We start from the raw sequence: 17,993 nt of genomic DNA on the forward strand, positions 1-17,993 counted from the left end.
TCCAAATTCTATGAAATTGGCATGAAACGTCAATGAGAGATTATTCTAGAGCTTAATAAAGGCCTGGCACAAAAACGTAAGGCGATGACGTTGGAAATAATGTTCAGCCTTTCTTCCTTTTGAGTTGAATGATACCTTTTCACACTGAGTTTTCTTCCTCTTTTTAAACTCTTACCTGTGAAAGGTCTCGGCAGAGCTCGGCGTATGTTCTGCTGAACGATGATTCATTGATGGCCTAGAAATGCAAGAATGGAGACTGCATTAAGCAAAAAGGAATACGATACATGTGGGTTTTTTTTGGTAACACTATGAACCCCAAAGTTCCCAACCCCATTGTCTGGACAGTCTTGGACGGCATGGTTTGACCGCTGAGTTCAGATTTGGACATATCTAATACAAGGATCTAACATTTGGTTACCTTATGTCCTTGGGCAAGGCACTTTACCACAACCAATCTCTATTTTTCTCTCTCTCTCTGTGCACCGCAGAGCTATATTAAAGATATAGTCCATCATTTGCAGCCATCCGAAAAGTAACTGGCGTAATTATTGTTGAAAAACAAACTTGGTTGAAAGATAGTAAGGGGACTAAACTCCCTGTGAAATTATTCTTTCTGGGAAGCTGTCATTTTGAAGTAATCAACGAACGAAGGCATTTCCAACGGTGATTCTTAAGAAGCACCGTAGGAAAATTTAAATTAGTAGTTCGTTTTGTTATTCAGCACAGCGCGCACAAGTATTGGAACGACACACACGCGCGCGCGGTTGTTATAATTCATCGGATCAGTGCGCGACGTCGCGTATAGCTGCAATTCAAAACAATTCAAAACAATTCAAAACATGATTCAGTAACTTTAGATTTGAAATTGAGATCTTAGAATGCTGTTTTTCTCGGAATGTACAGCTGAAGCTTAGCTGAAACTTCATCAGGTTAGTTGCTCAGTATCCTTCATTAGATTTTGAACTCTTTTGTTGCTTCAAACGAACAAAATGCACAAATTACAAATGATGGACTGTAGCTTTAAATAACTAGAGCGCTAACTCCTCATTCTTGCGTGCGGAGATGCTTTGAAGCCGTCCTGGGCGCAGAAATTTCGATTTCATGTGCGTATTTGTATAAAACATAATGAAATTATGAAGTGGCATATAGACGTGATCATGTGACTTTTTAAAAATTGCGGTGCGTGTATTGGTAACAATAACGTGATCTTTCTGGGAAAATCTTGTTTTAGATACCTTTACTAGGCTGTAGAATAAATTGCAAGATACCCATTCGACAGTCACTGCATTCTCAGAGTACTCCTGCGGCATGCACGTGTTCTGCTATAAACACCCTTTCGCGACGGGACTCGGACCTGGCTCAGACTTGACAATTTGGACTTGGACTTGAGTCGGACTCGGGACAAAAATGGACTCGGAACTGGCTCGGATTCAAACCTTCCTGAACCCGGCTCGGACTTGGTTGAGATGGACTCCACTATACCACATCACTGTCCAAAAACCTCCCCCAACCCCGAAAGAGAATTCTGAAAATCGACCCTCACCTTCTGAAAGACCAAATCAATGACTCCTTTTAGTCTTTCCTCAGTGTCGATGGGATAGTCCATGGCTTTAGCCTTCAACTTCTGGAAGTTATTGGGGGTCAGCTTGTTCAGGAGGGCATTGATTTTCTTGAAGAGATCCTGTTGGGAAAAAAACAACAGAAAACGGTTCATCATTCAGGCATGCAACTGGGAAGTCACAAAAAAAGAGGAAATTCAAATTTTTCCAAGACTTTTTACAGTGTTTTTCTATTTTCAATGGCACACTTGGGAAGTACAAAAAGAGGAAATCAGCTGATCCGAGGAAAAGTTGCATGCTTGATCATTTGTCTGTGGTGGTGACAGTGTCAGACTTAATGATTAGTTAGTTATTCCACATCCCCTGCCCCCAAAAAAGATAACTGGAAAAAAATTACAACTAACTTTTCCGCGAATGTTGGAAGTAGACCTATTAATCTAATTTGTTTTTCTTCAAAAATTTAAACATGGAGCCAATCTCTGAGAAAAAAAGGAATTTAAAATCAACTGACGATGTCCATGTGACTCATTTCGGATTCTGCATTTTAGTACTGCAATCAAGGTACCCATTAAATTTCATGACGATCAGACTATCCCTTATAAAATGGGAATAAATGTGTGCTTCGGCGGTTTTAAACACTATGTTTAAAGGGAATATACATCATTTGCTTTTGCTGTAATTTTCAGAAATGGATGAAATTGGGGGGTTGGAAATATATAGCAAATATAGTTACACTGACTTTTTTGAGGTTTTGGGTTCGAAAATGCTATAAAAACCAAGAAAAACAATCATTTTCCTGTAGTCTGGTTCCCTGACTCCATATAAGAAGAAACAGAGCAGTTTACATACATTGGGGAATTGTAAGGTCAGGGAACCAGTCTAGCTGGCTTGTACCCGTTCATAGGTGTGTAATCGATTGCAAACAAGTGCGATGGTCAATTGGGGCCAGTATTTGAAAAAAAGCCAGTTTTTTTCCAACGCTGGTCGGCCGACCAGCGTTGATACAAAAATACCACTTTTCTTAAAAGTGACAGTAAACCAAGTGCCATGATTTTACAGGATGCTTTACACTGTCATTCACTAACAGTCCAGCAAGGTATTTCAAAATGATTTGGTAGTTTTATTTTTTGATGTTTGCAAATGTTGTATTTTCCCTTTAAGACCGGTTGGAGTCTGGATGCTGATAATTACCCGAGCCAAAGGCGAGGGTAATTATCAGCATCCAGACTCCAACCGGTCTTAAACAGAGTGATTAATACCACCAAGCACATATTATGTTTTCCCATTCATAAATACCTTTTCGGTCAAATAATCAAACTTCTTCAGTCCAAAAGTCAAAACAAGTCAAACATTATAAATTTTCAACGATTTCGTTCAACAATTTTACTTCATGTTTTTTGGGACACCCCTCTAGCTATATTATGGTGTGCCCAGTCTTGCGAGTGTCGTAATATCCTCCTTGTGTGGAGATTGGTGCGTGCACCGCACATACTGCGCAATGCGCGCACATCGCAGCTGTGCTGGGGTATTGTGAAGTTAGGACTATGAAATTCTGACTCACCGGTAGTAAGGATTGTGAACATTCAATGAATAAAATGGTAAAACGCATCGGATTTCATAGGAGTCTCGCATTTCATGCGACACTGGAAAAGTGTTTAAGACAAGCCTGCCGGTTATCGACCGTTTAAGACTGGCCAAGTGGCAGGTTCTCGACCAATAAGAATGGGTAAACTGTCTTAGGTATTTATGAATGTGTATTAAAAGATTTTTTCCTGATTTCCAGAGTGACTGGGAACCCTGACTTTGTGCTTCGTAAGGGTTCCTTCAGCTTGATGTGTACTTGGTTGCAACCGAGTTGCTCGTTAAAAATTGCTTTGCCCAACTTGGCACCCCTGAAAACCCCCAGAGTGCAAGGAACCCTGGGGGGATTAAAAACCACCATGTCTCACATCACAACAGCCAACTGTTGCTAAATGGCACTGACCTTGGTCTTAGCTTCCTCTTCATCTGAAGGCACGTCTTTGTCCCGCTTTGTCCAGGCATTCTCAGCCACGCTCAGCTTGATGGTCTGCGAGACTCTCTGGATGACCTTCTTGGGCTCCTTGGACGAACGGCGTCCGCCGGTGGGCATGCCGCCCTGGCCGAACTGTGGCTGGGACTGCGGCGAAGGGAAGGGCGTGCAAGGGAGTTACATATTAGGAGTAATCTCAATAATATCTAAACGATCCATGAAATGCAGTTCATAACCCAGCACATTTGTAGCAAATATCCATTCCTCTGAAATGTATGAAAACTACGAGACATCCCTTTTTTGGTCAACATTTTTGCTTAGTGCACTTTTTTATTTTATACATTTGCAATGTTCTTCCTGAAAACTGAGGGTGCTACTTGCTGTGATGTCACGTTAGGAACACACTCTTCAGATTAGTGTTTTTCTCTTCAAATTGTAAGCCAACATTTTTGCTTAGTGAAAACATTTGTGCATAAAGATTTTTCATTGTCTTACTGTCATATACTGAAACAACAAATGAACCACTGAAATCAGAAAAATAACCACAGGCGAACCCTTAACACTCTGGTGACTTTTTACGCTAAAGCAGATGTGAAACTGACATTTCTGCCTTGAATGACACCACAGTTTTGCTCATGAATATGGAAATTTGCATTAGCAGAAAAATAAAAATGACACCAAACGCCTTTAAAATGGCAATATGAAGATTACAAATAAAGTTATATGGAACACAAAGGTACATGTTAAGGATTTTGGGCCCTTTTAGAGTCATCTGAAAAATCAACGAAGAAATGTTGTGGTGAAATTTCCACTGATAAGCTGATTGCATCTGCATCAGCGATCTAGTTTTCCATTGCAAGAGAGCATGCTCAGTCAAACGCTGGCTGCTAAAGTTTCCAAACAAGATTCTCCAATTAATGGCGAGTTTCTATCAGACAAATGAACCCTATCAGGGAAATTTTCCCTGCAAGTTTTCCAAGATTATCAAGATGATTCTCTAGTGCAGGGTTCGACTTGAGCAGTAGCCCGCTAGTCAACACAGCAGCTGGCAAGTCAAACTTTTCCGTAAGTAGCCCGGCTTGCGAGTCAACAATTATTGGGCTACAGCAAAGATGAAAGGACAGGAAGAAATAAATCATGAAATTCAGAAAGCCATTGTGGCTAATTTTAACAACTGTTTAGGGTTAAATTATTAGAGCTGTTTATTAAAAACACCGACAAGATTGCCTCCAGATTCACATTTTTCATGTATGCAAATTGTTGTTTGTGAGGCACTCTATGGGCCTTATGCATGAGTTGGCCATTTGTGTCGAGTTCCCTGAATGTACTTCTTTAATCGTTAAATGTTGAATGGGATGGCGCCAGACTATTCATACAAGCATAATGCAGCCTTATTTTACTGTCATTTTAACCTTGCGCAGAGTGACCTGCTGCCCTTTGGGCCCCAGGTAACCGAATTTTTTGGAAAAAAAAAAAATTGAGGGCCAATGACGGTCACCTTCCATCTAATCCTCATTCGACCCTTGCCAAATAAGCTGGTTTAATGAACTTTGCAGCCAGGGCTACACCCAGGCCGTGTCAACAAACTTTTGACCAGACCTCCTGCCAAGTCTCATTGAAACATCAACAAAGACCTGTAACTTGACACAGTCATCTCCCTTCATAACTGCATACCACAGCCAATTATCTTTCCAGCGCACTGTCTGGCAACTGTCTGGACACTGTCTGGCACGTGGCTTTTTGTTGTACTGCTATGAATAGTTGACGAGTTGTTGCAAAGTTTTTTTGTAAACGCTGCGAGGGTAAACCTACTGTCAAACCCTGCCTTAGTGGGAAAGGATCAGGTACTTACCGGACCACCGCGGGGGGACTTGAGATACGCTGGGGTGAAGTCAGCCCCTCCTCTGCTGTTGATCTTGCCTGGGGGATCAAAACTGGGAGGCCTTATGTCAGCCTGTTGGAGGAGAGATAACACATTTTGTCTCGTAATGCTACCTACTATAGTACGCACGGCAACAAAGTACGTAAAAACTCTGAACACTGCAATAAGGGCCCGTGACCATTCAGCCCCGGTATGAAAAGGGCCCCCCGGTTAGCTCGTCCCCTCCCAAGAAGTCCTTTCGTACCTTCCCAGCTATCGGCCCAGGAGCTGGTCTGGTTGCTAATCAAGAACTCCTCCATCCAGGGGTCTATTGTTTGCAAGTATTGACACATGTAATATATCCCAGAAGAAACCTGCTTGTGGTTTTCATCTCTCAGCGCGAAACAATAGAACACTTTCATCGGCTCAGATCAAACCCCCTGCCATGCGGTTTCGCACACAATGGGACCGTAAATTACCAAGGCATTACGGAAGGATTTTATCTTTAATCCGGTAAGTCTGCTATTGTTCTGCTCTGGACGTTCTCTGAAGGGCAATAAATTAATGCGCCTGACTGACTTCAAAACTTCTGGTCAGACAGGACCATGTACCGGACGAGACTGGGCTGAAGACCGAACTGGCTTTGGACCGGACGGGGTGCCGGGGGGCCCTTTTCATACCAGGGCTGAATGGTCACGGTCCCTAAGCCATTTCGGTATTTCAATGACCCGAGGTCATTCGGGATAACATCGCTGAAATTATGTTACGTAATGTTCAAGCATGCCCATTCCGCTGGTAATTTACACCTAAGTGTTGTGCGCCCGAGTTCATGTGCCTTCGAAATGTTCGATTATCCCGACTGACCTGCGACCATATCGTTGTGCACATGCACAGTTGAAATACCGTACTGGCTTATTATGTGTGCGATATTTCATAAATCATATTTATTATGTTTTTTGCGAAATCTTGAGGTTGTCTGCCGTCTGGATGCTGCAAATATATATCAATATAACATGGTTTAAGGGTGGATAGTCAATATTAACTCCTCGAGCTATTCGACATGTTGGAAGTTGACAAACAAGTTCCTGCGGGACAGCCGAGGGAACTAGTATGTCAATTTCCAATACTGAGGGGAGCTAATATCGACTATCCACCCTCAAATCATGTTATATTTGTATATTGTGGCATCTAGACTGGAGAAAACCTCCGAAATAAACCAATTCGAAATGAGCCAAGTTACATTTGTTATACATGTACCTCAAACATATTCACCAAAATGTTGTTAAGCATGAGCGATATTGGCAGAATATTACTGGGTAACCAGTGCGCTATTCTACTTAGAATGCGAATTACCCTGTGCGTGAATCCTTGCCTGTGAGCTTGGTAAACAGCAATACTAGCAGCTGACACGCAATGGTGTGGGGACCAGTGGGAATTCGGCTCTCGATCATGAATATATATAAGGTATACTAAGGGCCCGTGACCATTCAGCCCCGGTATGAAAAGGGCCCCCCGGTAAGCTTGTACCCTCCCAAGAAGTCCTCTCGTACCGTCCCAGCTACCGGCCTAGGAGCTGGTCCGGTTGCTAATCAGGAACTCCTCTATCCTGGGGTCTATTGTTTGACAGTATTGACACATGTAATATATCCCCAAAAGAAACCCGCTTGTGGTTTTTTTATCTCTCAGCGCGAAACAATAGAACACTTTCGTCGGCACAGATCAAAACCCCTGCCATGCGGTTTCGCACACAATGGGACCGTAAATTACCAAGGCGTTATGGAAGGATTTTATCTTTAATCCGGTAAGTCTGCTATTGTTCTGCTCTGGATGTTCTCTGAAGGGCAATAAATTGATGCGCCTGACTGACTTCAAAACTTCTGGTCAGACAGGACCATGTACCGGACGAGACTGGGCTGAAGACCGGACTGGCTTTGGACTGGACGAGGTACCGGGGGGCCCTTTTCATACCAGGGCTGAATGGTCACGGTCCCTAAATCAATATAGATTGTTGGACACATAAGACAGTGAGGTTGGATCTTTATGTCTGCCTTCTGGCCGGATGTCGGTTCAATAAGATGGTGGGAAATTTTTCTCTTTGTTTTGGGTATACCTTGTCCAGCACAATGTCTGGAATGTGTGGAAGCCCTTCTGGTTTGTCTTTGCAGTCTTGCTGAAATTGCAGCAGAAAGTCCCGATTGTATTGCTTCTTGCCTTCCGGATTCATGGGGCTCCACTGGTCTGTGTTCGAAATTATACAAATGGAGAGTAAGGATTAACAAAAGAAATGCGAGTGCACAATAAGCTCTGGCCGTCTTGCATGAAACTCTTGCATGAAATTTAGATTTCAAAAATGCGACGCCCAGTGCCAAGAAACAACAGTAACGCTGACTGGAGATTGTGCGTACAAGCCCTGGCCGCCGTCCTATGCGAAAATCATGTTGCCCTAGTCTGTCCCCGAAAATTGACCAAAAGAAGCCCCCTTAAGTTTCACAGAAGATATAGCACGCTATATACCACGTGACAACAACATTACTGCACACATTACTGTAATTCAATGAGACATGGTGGCGACGTTATCCAGTACAACGTGGGCCTCAATAATGCATGGCTGAACATAAACAACACATGGCTGAACATAAACAACACATGGCACAGCCTACAACCTCGATACAATGCATCCTCCAAAATCAATTGACTCTTTCCTCAATCCTCCAAAATCCCCCAAAACTGCCTGGTTGACTTGGGAGAATTTGGGAGGGTAGGGGTTAATGAGAGAAGAATGCAAAATCAAACAAGGGGTCATTCAAGGTTTTACCCTGAGGTACCCCACAAAACTCTGTTAAACCTCATAAAGCCTTGTAAAAACCTCATAAAAACCTCGTAAAACTCGAGGTAAACCATGGGTTACCGCCTGTTTAATTTTGCAATCTTCCTTAAAGGCCTTTTCTTTTGCCTCACTTACCTTCCCTGTAAGTGTACTTGAGCTGGATTTTGTTGTCCTTGAGTGACTCCTTGGGCTCCGTGTCCTCGGCCTCTTCCTTGTTCTTGGCGTTCTCCGATTCCACCTTCTCTTGCTCCTGCGCGGTCTCGCCGTCCACCACCACCACCACCGCATTGTCCTGCTCCAACTTGCCTGCTGCTTCAGCCTCCGCCGCCTCCTCCATGCCTTTCTCCGGCTCCGGCTCAGGCTCCGTCTCCGGCTTCTCGGCGGCCTCCTGAGTTGTGCTGGGCTGGGTTTCGGGGGTGGGGCTCTCCACCTCTTTTGGCGCTGGCTCTGCCTCGCTTTCTTCTTTTTCCAGGGAGTTTTCCGCCTGTTTCTGTGGGGCGGAGTCAGGGGAAAATTCAGCATGCTCAATTTTGTTGCGACTGAATTAGGGTCAGCTTGAAAACGCCAGTCACCTCCTTTGAAGTAGGTGACCGAGGCTGGACAACTTTTAAAATTTGGTAGTATATTACAATGCTCTCGTACGTGACCTGTCATCACAAAGTGAGCTTAAAGTCAGACTTGCACTTTAATTGACCTGAATCCTGCAAAATCCTCCATTTTGCAAAGTGTATTTCGGAGGATTTGGGAAGGTCAGGGTTTAAGTATTTATATTCTGTGTTTGGGAAGTTCATGAAATTGGCTCCAGAACTCACCTCGGTGGAGCGGTAAGCCTCAAACTCATCCTCGTCTTTTGGGGCCTTCTTGTCGATATCCCTGAATCGATTCTTCTGACTTTTCTTTTTACTGGGTTCTTTTGTTGCTGCTTCGTGGACAAAATCCAAAGAAATAATTGAGACAGACAAACACACAAAAGCCATTAAAAAAAATTGTTGAAAAGTAAAAAGAATTTCCCATTACAAGTAGTAGAAGATACCTTTCAAGACACAAAATTCCATTGTACATACATGCACAAGACAATTGGAAAATATTGTCGCACATCCAGAACTCAGTATGGTTGAAACAGCTCATGTCAGTGACCATGTTTAATAAAAAAACATTACCAAGAAAGACAATCTAGATATATCCTTTTTTTCCCTACCTGCTTCTTTGCTCTCTTCTTCTTTTGTCAGTGCTGCACTTTCTTCTCCGGCAACTTCCTTCGCAGTCACCACCTCCTCTACCTTGGGCTCCTTGCCTGCCGAACTCTCCTCAGACTTTGTCTGGGAGGCAATAACAGGTGTCTCAGCTGGCTTTACTATCTCGGACTCATCCTTGGCAGCGGGTGCAGACGTCGTAGGCTGCTTGGCAGCCTCCTGAGGCAACTTAGCATCCGCCTGGGGAGCACCCTTTAGTGAGTCCCTGGGCTCTTTACTGAGTTCACCCCTTCGTGGGGGTATGACACTCGGTGGTGGCATCTCAGTTCTTGCGTCCACGGCATCTGTGGACGGAGGTGGTGCTGACTGTGCCTGCACAGGCGGTGCACTGCTGGTGGTGGTGGAGGTGAGAGTGGCGGTGGCAGCGACGGGATTCACACCTGCCTGTTGTTGGCTTGGTTCCTTGGAAGACACCTCAGCAGGAGGAGGGGCAGGGGAGGGAGAGACCTGTGTCGGGGGCTCCCTTGCTTTGGCTTCTGGAGCTGGCAGCGTGGCACTAACGGCCTGGCTGGCTGGGCTGGGCTCTGCTGTTGCCGCCGCTGACACCACCTGACTGGATGCAGTTGGTGCAACTCCTGGTTGTGGCTGGACATCCGTCCCGACCGCTGGTGGCTTCTGGGTGAGTCCAGGCAGTGGCTGCTGCTGTGGGGGGACCGCTGCTTGCTCTACTTCAGCCATTGGCGGAAACTGGGTTTCTGTTGGCGTCGAGGCAGGGCTGTCAAGGGCCAGGCGTGCTACCTGGGCAGCGAAGGTTGCCTGAATGGCCGCCTTCTTCTCATCTGCCTGGTAATTCTGTGGAGGTGTTTGAGACTGTTGGATTAAAACAGAGTGAAGGGGGACAGAAAAAAAAGCGATTCACATCACAGCGACAAACACAAGCAAAACTAAAAGGTGCAGACTACAAAAGGCGAACTAAAATCTACACAAGGACAATTTGAAAATGAAAAGACACTTATAAACAAAAAGTGTAAGTGCAAATGATTGTGCAGCAAAAGATTGAAAACAAGCTTTTTCTTTAAAGGGAAGATACAACATTTGCAAACATCACAAAACGAAATGATCGAATTATCACGAAATACCTTACTGGATTGTTAGGGAATGACAGTCTAAAACATTCTGTAAAATCGTGGCTCCTCGTGTGCTGTCATTTACAAGAAAAATGGGATTTTTCCAACGCTGGTCGGCTGACCAGCATTGGAGAAAACTGGCTTTTTTTCAAAAAGTGCTTCTAATTTTTCATAATTAGTTATTCCACGTTTTCTTTGCAATTGATTACACACCTGTGAAGGGGTACAAGCCTGCTAGACTGATTCTCTGACCTTACAATTCCGCAAAGGTTATACATTGCTCTGTTTCATCTTAAGTGGGGTCAGGGAACCAGACTACAAGAACATGATTGGTTTTCTTGGTTTTTCCAGCATCTACAAGCCCAAATCGTGAAACAAGTCATTTTAACAATATTTGCTATAACATACTAATCTTCAAATCCATTTATTTCTGAAACTTGCAGCAAAAGCAAATGTTGTACATTCCCTTTAATAGGGAATTTTGGCCAGAAACCCTGCTGAAAGCAACAACGTACAGTTGTCCAATTAAGAAGCCTGCTCAGTGTAACAAGACGCCAAGGCCAAACAGCTTCAGAGCCAACGGCTGCCAGCCAACATGGTATCCACCAGAGGCATTGTACATTGAGACTTGAATTGGAAGTTTAAAGGTATATACAACATTTGCTTTTCCAGTAATTTTTAGAAATGGATGGATTTAGGGATTAGTACTTTATAGCAAATATTGTTACACTGGCATATTTTGTGTTCATAAATGTTGGAAATACAAAGAAAAAAATGCTGTTCTTGTAGTGCGGTTCCCCGACCCTAACTTCAGACGAAACGGAACAATTCATAGACAGCAGGGAATTATCAGGTTAAGGGAACCAGACTAGCGGGCTTGCACCAGTTCACAGATGTGTAACCGATTTGCAAACAAAATATGGACCAACTCAATGTAGTAAATTGAGGGCAGTATTTTAAAAAGGTCATTTCTGTTCCCAATGATGGGTCGGCTGACCATCGTTGCAAATTGATACAAAAATTCCACTTTTCTTGAACATCAGAGCACACCAGGTGACACGATTTCACAGGATGCTTAAGACTATAATTCACCTACAGTCAAGCAAGGCATTTTGTAATAATTTAGTAGTTTTTCTTGTTGATATTTGCAAATGTTGTGTATTACCTTTAAGGCCAAAAAACAAATAGTCGGTCTCTGGTCAGACCGAAGTTCCGGAATTCATGCGACGACGCGGTTTTTTTGGTGGCTTTTTTTTTTTCAAGCTTGTATTGTACAGACAAGGTGGGTACTATGTTGCTTTTTTGTGTCCTCATTATACATTGGTGTCCTCCATCATTTGCCTTGGTGCCCTTTATCATTTGCCTTGGTGCAATTTCCCCATTCCTTGGTGCTCCTTGGTACAAAAATTTGAGGAGGCGCGGCACAAGAGGGCGCTGTTGTAGCTTCCGTGTTAATTTAAAAAAAAAAAAAAGGTTGACGCGCGCTGACCAGAGACCGAATAATTTTTTTTTGGCCTAAGCCGATTGTGTTATCTAACCAATGCTACAGACTTTTCTTGACCAACTAAATCTTGTTGCATCTGGCAGGGTGAGGGTTAATAAATAAAGGGCGGACCAACTCACAGCAGGAGGCGTATCTGAAGCACTCGAAAGTCCTGAAAGTGGGGACTGGTTACTGGCAGACCTGCCGGCATCCCGGATGATCGTATCCGTGATGTCCTGGTTGGACTTGGGGTCTACGATGCGTATGATGTTCTTCTTCTTTGGGGGTTGGTTGTATTGGGGTGCCTGGGGCACCTGATAGCGCTGCTGGATCTGTGGCTGGGCCACCATCACGCCCGGCTGGTTGGATCCCTGGAAAAACGTTGGGGCTGGAATTGGAAGGGGTCGGGAACAAATGAAAGAAGATTAGGATACATCCCGAGAAATAACCGTGATGAATTGTCTGGCTATCCCTCACGTCCTGAAATCCGTCGAAATCCAATGCCAATTTATGCTAAATTTTGATGGACTAGTGCAGTGCCCGTTAAAAACGTGCCTGTTCGGAAGGGGCAAATTGCTTGGCCGCTGGTATTGGTTGCTTGCAGCGTTTTTGAGAACTGCTCCAGCAAACAACGCACACGATTCAATGGTGTTCTTTTCACAAGTTGAACGCACACTCACAGGTATGCACGTTTCACATGTGGACAGACACACAAATATTCCTCGAATTATAGTAAGAAAAACTTAAGAAAAGTGTGCCTTTGTTTATTACGGAATTCCCCCGCAATGAAGTACCCTTTGTTGATAATGGAATAGCCCCCGGTGAAGGTCAGATAGCTCTATGCACACAAGCCAAATATTTTATGAGACAAATGGGGCTAATTTGCAGCTGTATTGCAGATATTTCGAGAACTGCTCATAACGGTACCAACAACTTTTAACTTGAGACTGCACATTCTGGGGGTCCCGAGCAATACACACGCCGATTTTCAACTTCATACATTGCCCGGTTCTAGAGATAATCGAAGTACAGACAGACACAAAGACACACAGAGATTCCTGGCATTATAGTTAGATTAAGACTTGAACAGCCATTGCATAGTATCTTGGGGCTCAATGTCTCACTCCTGTTACCTGATTAAAGAGGTTGTGGAATGCTCGAAGACATTTCCGTCATTTTTCGGGTATATGTAGCCTAAGGTGTGATGAAATAACAACGACTATTGTTTCTGTCATAAAATGAGTACAAAAGGTATTTTTGAGAGCTGTTTTTCAAGTCCTGTCATGCCTGTTTCGACCCGAACGTGCAATTTGTGTAAAAGTCGTCGTTGCGGGCAGCAAACAAAACACAGTAAATTGTGACGTAATAAACAGGACTCGTTCATGCTACTCTGCATCGGGAGTCCTGTTTATTACGTCACGATTTACTGTGTTTTGTTTGCTGCCCGCAACGACGACTTTTACACAAATTGCACGTTCAGGTCGAAACAGGACCTGAAAAACAGCTCTCAAAAGTACCCTTTGTACTCATTTCATGACAGAAACAATAGTCGTTTTTATTTCATCACACCTTAGGCTACATATACCCAAAAAATGACGGAAATGTCTTCGAGCATTCCACAACCTCTTTAACTAACAGAGAGTACTGGACTCAATGGACACAAAGGGATTGTTGGGGGAGATTACCGGGAGAGACACTAGTGAGAATTACAGACGGTGTGCAGGCTTACCTCCCTGTATATTGACGGGTGGTGAGTTGGCGTAGTACGGGGGTGTACTGGGCTGTTGGTAGATCTGTCCTTGAGGCGTCTGTGCTGTGAACTGTGGCTGTTGGTACACTTGCCTCTGCTGATACTGAGATTAACATGACCAACAAAAAAATTGAGAACAAGAAATCTTTGTTGAAATGAACGATTCAAGTGAAAAAAGAACCCAATTTTTGAAGAATTCGGCCTGTCCTTAATGCTGTGCTGCTGCCGTAACAAACTCAAATCAATTTGACTTTACAAAAGAATTTGGCACAGCAATAGCATGGTGTTTAGAACCGTTTGGTTCAGCAATGTCATAGTTCTGACCAAAGTTACTTTTCCTTGCAAATCGGGTAACACTGACAAAAAACGTTCGTCTTCCTATGACGTTGCGAACAATTTTGTGGTCAGGCGATTTCGCGGTGCACTGGCAACATGTCCCAGGCGAAGGGCGGTCGCCAAAACGCAGCCCAGTTTGGCACTGCAGTAGTATGGAGTTTAGAACAGGCTCAAGTCTACATCGCGCTTTTTTAAGGGAGTTGGGAGATGAGGTGGGAGGGGAAAGAGAGATGGGGGGGGGGGGCTCTTCAAGTGCCACAATCCCCACCTGTGTCTGTTGTTGACCCTGGTATTGCCCTTGTTGGGAGTACACTTGTTGATCCCTCTGTGGTGGATACTGCAAGAAGATAGACAAAACAAACAATCCACTAAACCTTCCATCGTGGGAAAAAATCATCTTCATGTACCATGCGGACTACACATGTATAATAATTATAAAAAAATATTGGATGGCTTTTGAGGGGGATACGGGATACAAGAATATATTGCACGAGCTATAACAACAATATTGCATGAGTTCAGGGCAAGTGCAATACTGTTATGGCGAGTTTTGAAGGAATTAAGGTAACGACTGCTGATGTTTAGAAATTTACACAAATATAGTAAAAGGAATTTGCCACTATTCTGTAAAGAAAACAAAATCTTGCTGAATGACCGGTTTGTACTTCAGGCGACTGCAAAGCACAATTTGACGACTGGAAAACATTTGCAGCAAAATTCACCGGACTAGAAATGTGTTAAACGTTTGGGAATTTATAGCGCAAACATTTGCCGTGAGACACTAAGTCACGTTCGGTTTTGCGCCGAGTATGAAACAGGCCTTTCTACTGAAAATTTTGCAAGAGAAAAAAAATGAAGCAGGCTTGAAATCTCACCATGACCATGAACTGCTGTTGTGACTGTAGGAACGGAGAGTTCATCTGGCCGGCAGAGATCTGTTGATTAGCGGAGGTGGGCACCTGCTGGAGCTGGATGCCACCCCGCTGGTTGGCCTGGCCGCTGATTCGCTGCATGTAGACCTGCTAAAAATGACAGAAGTAATCAAGAAGAAATGGACAAAGTTAATGCGCTACTCTGATGCGAAATTAAGCAACTTTAAAGGTAATATACCGGTACAACATTTGCTTTTTCTGTAATTTTCAGAAAAAGACGGATTTGGGAGTCAGTATTTTACAGCAAATATTGTCACACTGACTTGTTTGAAGTTTTGGGTTCATAGAAGCTGAACAAGCCAATAAAAGTAAATGCAGTTCTTGTAGTCTGGTTCACTGACCCTACTTCAGACGACACAGAGCAATTAATACACGTCAGGGAATTGTCAGGTCAGGGAACCAGACTGGCTGGCTTGTACTCGTTCATGATTGCAAACACAATGTGGATCTAACTATGTTTGGTAAATTGGGGGCAGTATTTGAAAAAAGTCAGTCTATTTTTCCCAATGATGCCATCATTGGAATTTGATACAAAAAATTCCACTTCTCTTGAAAATGGCAGCACACCACGTCACGATTTCACCATGTCATGATTTCACAGGAAGCTTGAGACAATTATTCACTTACAGTCAAGTATTATGTATTCCACAATAATTTTTGGTGTAAACGTTGTATAATTACCTTGAACAACTGTTCATTTTCAGTATACTTGGACTGAATACTTGTACTGTCTTTATAAAATATCCCTGGGGAATTGTCAAATAAACAACAAACACACAGCTCACCGGTGGTCTCTGCTGCTGTATGATGGTATATGGCGGCGGTAGTATCACCCCGTGTGGTGTCTGCTGCGGCGCCTGGGCCACCACATTGCCTTGCTGGTGGGGCGAGGGGGCAAGACCTGGGTGGCTGGAGGCCCCCTGCTTGCTCATGTCATGGGTTGCACCAGGCTGGGGGATGGCCGCCAGGCCCTGCTGGGGGGCGGCGTTGGCCACGCCGGGGCTAGAGGACGGGGACGGGGAGGCCCTGGCGGGGAGTACTCCCGTGTTTGGGATAGGTACTGGGCTTGGATGCCGTGTTGACTGTTGGTGTTGGAAAAGAGTGAAGGAAAAAAAAAGAGCATTAGAAATGATACAGTGCCCTGTGAACAATTCAGTGCAAAAAGCAAAAACATTTGCTTGACAAAAACAGACCAGAGGCCAAAAAGACTATGCGAGGTATACTGCTTGGTCCTGGCTCTCAAGTGATTTTTGCTGAACACAAAAATTTGCTGTTGGCTAAGAATTGGTTCAGCTGATAATTTTGTATAGCTAAACCTCTTGTGCATTCTTCATTGTTAAAGTAACAAGAAAAGCCTCTGAGATACACGTACACGCACCTGCAACGCATATGGTCTATTTGGCGGTTTCAATTATAGAAAATTTTGGTGGCCATCAGCTGAATGCCCATTAGTTCTGACTTTTTTCATTTACCCTAACCCCTTGGGCTCTTTGACTAGAAAGTATCCTGAATCCGCCAAAATCCATCAATTGTGCCATGCAAAAAAATGTTGGTGGCCAGTGAGTCCATCAGAATCCACCAGTTAGGCGGATGTAAATCTGTTGAGATCCTGAATCCGCCAAAGTCCCCCAACAGCTCAATATATAGGTATCCTGAATCCATCAAAATCCTGCAGTTCCGCTAGGCTTACAATTCTGAATCCATCAAAATCCCCCAATTTGTGCAATATGGAGGTATCCTGAATCCGCCAAAATCCCCCTAAACAGGGGTGTGGATTTTGATGGATTCACATACGTTAGGGTAAAAAAAAGAAATTACCAAGAGACTTTTAAACATTACAGTGTACAACAAAATTCCACAATTTGCCATTTATTACTGGCATCCATGTGTCTTTTTTTCCAGGTGTGACAAAACCAATCGTTGAAAATGACCAGCGTACTTTCACAGCCAAAAAATCATCCATGTACCGAGTCAAGCATGGATGAACACAACAAATGCTGAGCCTGCATGGCCTGCTGGCCTGCATGGTAACTTCAGTCACCCACAGATTAATCAAACATCTGGATAGCACACAATAGGGCTGACCAATCTCATTGATCATGCATCACTGACTTTCCCAATGGGATTCAGGATTCCCATTGTGGCCGCAGAGCCTAGCAGTGAAGTGGGCTCTATGGTAGCGCTGTTGTGGTGTCAATAGTCCCAGCTGATGTCTAGCCAATTTCACCCATGAACTACATGAAGAGAAACCTTATTTTCACGAGGAAGCCATATTTTTGATCGTGTTCCTTGAATGTATTTTATAAATTGTATACTGCTGAGTGGGATGGTGCCAGACTATTTTATGATTGGAATGCATGCCAAGCCTCACTTTCAATTTTGTTTTTTAAATGTGGCTTAAAACACTAGGATATGTTTAATCACAAATTGTAAATTCTTCATTAGAGCAGACTGATGTTAATTTGTAATTAGCTTTATGTACCAGGTAATTGCTTTCATTTCTATTCGCAAGTTCCAAAAATGAAAATTTTACCTCACTTTCAATTTCAAATGGCCGACTCGTGAATAAAACCCATTGCGCACAGACCTGGGCCCAATTTCATAGCTCTGCTACCAACAGAATTCCGTGCTTACGATCCCCATTTTGTTCTTACCGCACTAGCATAAATGATGTTTATTTGTAACTAGCTTTATGTCATGTATGTAATTGCTTTCATTTCAGGTTGGCGTAGCGGTACTTTCCCCGCCTTCCACCGCTGTGACCCGGGTTCGAATCCCGCCTGGTCCAACATGTGGATTGGGTTTTCAGTCCCTACCTGATTCCGTGGGTTTTCCCCAGAATATTCTTCTGGGCTTTTCCTCCCACCTCTAAAACTGTAATTTGTTCTCATTGTCTTCTCTCCACAGGTTTCTT

The 17,993-nt window shown here is 43.7% G+C and overlaps 1 protein-coding gene across 7 annotated transcripts in view; it reads right to left on the reverse strand.

Moving 5' to 3' along the window:
• The window catches only part of LOC119743128 (eukaryotic translation initiation factor 4 gamma 1-like), a 51,809-nt gene that overhangs the window by 22,254 nt on the left and 11,562 nt on the right, over positions 1-17,993 (reverse strand). For 3 of the 7 annotated variants that reach the window (XM_038219491.1, XM_038219488.1, XM_038219489.1), the window contains exons 4-16: positions 15,865-16,161; positions 15,023-15,169; positions 14,416-14,484; positions 13,791-13,914; positions 12,202-12,449; positions 9,457-10,321; positions 9,071-9,180; positions 8,394-8,748; positions 7,542-7,669; positions 5,423-5,524; positions 3,544-3,717; positions 1,544-1,681; positions 176-235 (exon numbers count right to left, since the gene is read on the reverse strand). In XM_038219491.1, coding sequence (XP_038075419.1) covers positions 176-235; positions 1,544-1,681; positions 3,544-3,717; positions 5,423-5,524; positions 7,542-7,669; positions 8,394-8,748; positions 9,071-9,180; positions 9,457-10,321; positions 12,202-12,449; positions 13,791-13,914; positions 14,416-14,484; positions 15,023-15,169; positions 15,865-16,161 — 2,817 coding nt within the window. The remainder of the gene's footprint in view (positions 1-175; positions 236-1,543; positions 1,682-3,543; positions 3,718-5,422; positions 5,525-7,541; positions 7,670-8,393; positions 8,749-9,070; positions 9,181-9,456; positions 10,322-12,201; positions 12,450-13,790; positions 13,915-14,415; positions 14,485-15,022; positions 15,170-15,864; positions 16,162-17,993) is intronic. The other 4 variants (XM_038219493.1, XM_038219492.1, XM_038219494.1 and 1 more) reach the window with 4 other exon arrangements.

Source organism: Patiria miniata, unplaced genomic scaffold (genome assembly GCF_015706575.1).
Source record: "Patiria miniata isolate m_02_andy unplaced genomic scaffold, ASM1570657v1 HiC_scaffold_6, whole genome shotgun sequence".
Taxonomy (NCBI): Eukaryota; Metazoa; Echinodermata; class Asteroidea; order Valvatida; family Asterinidae; genus Patiria; species Patiria miniata.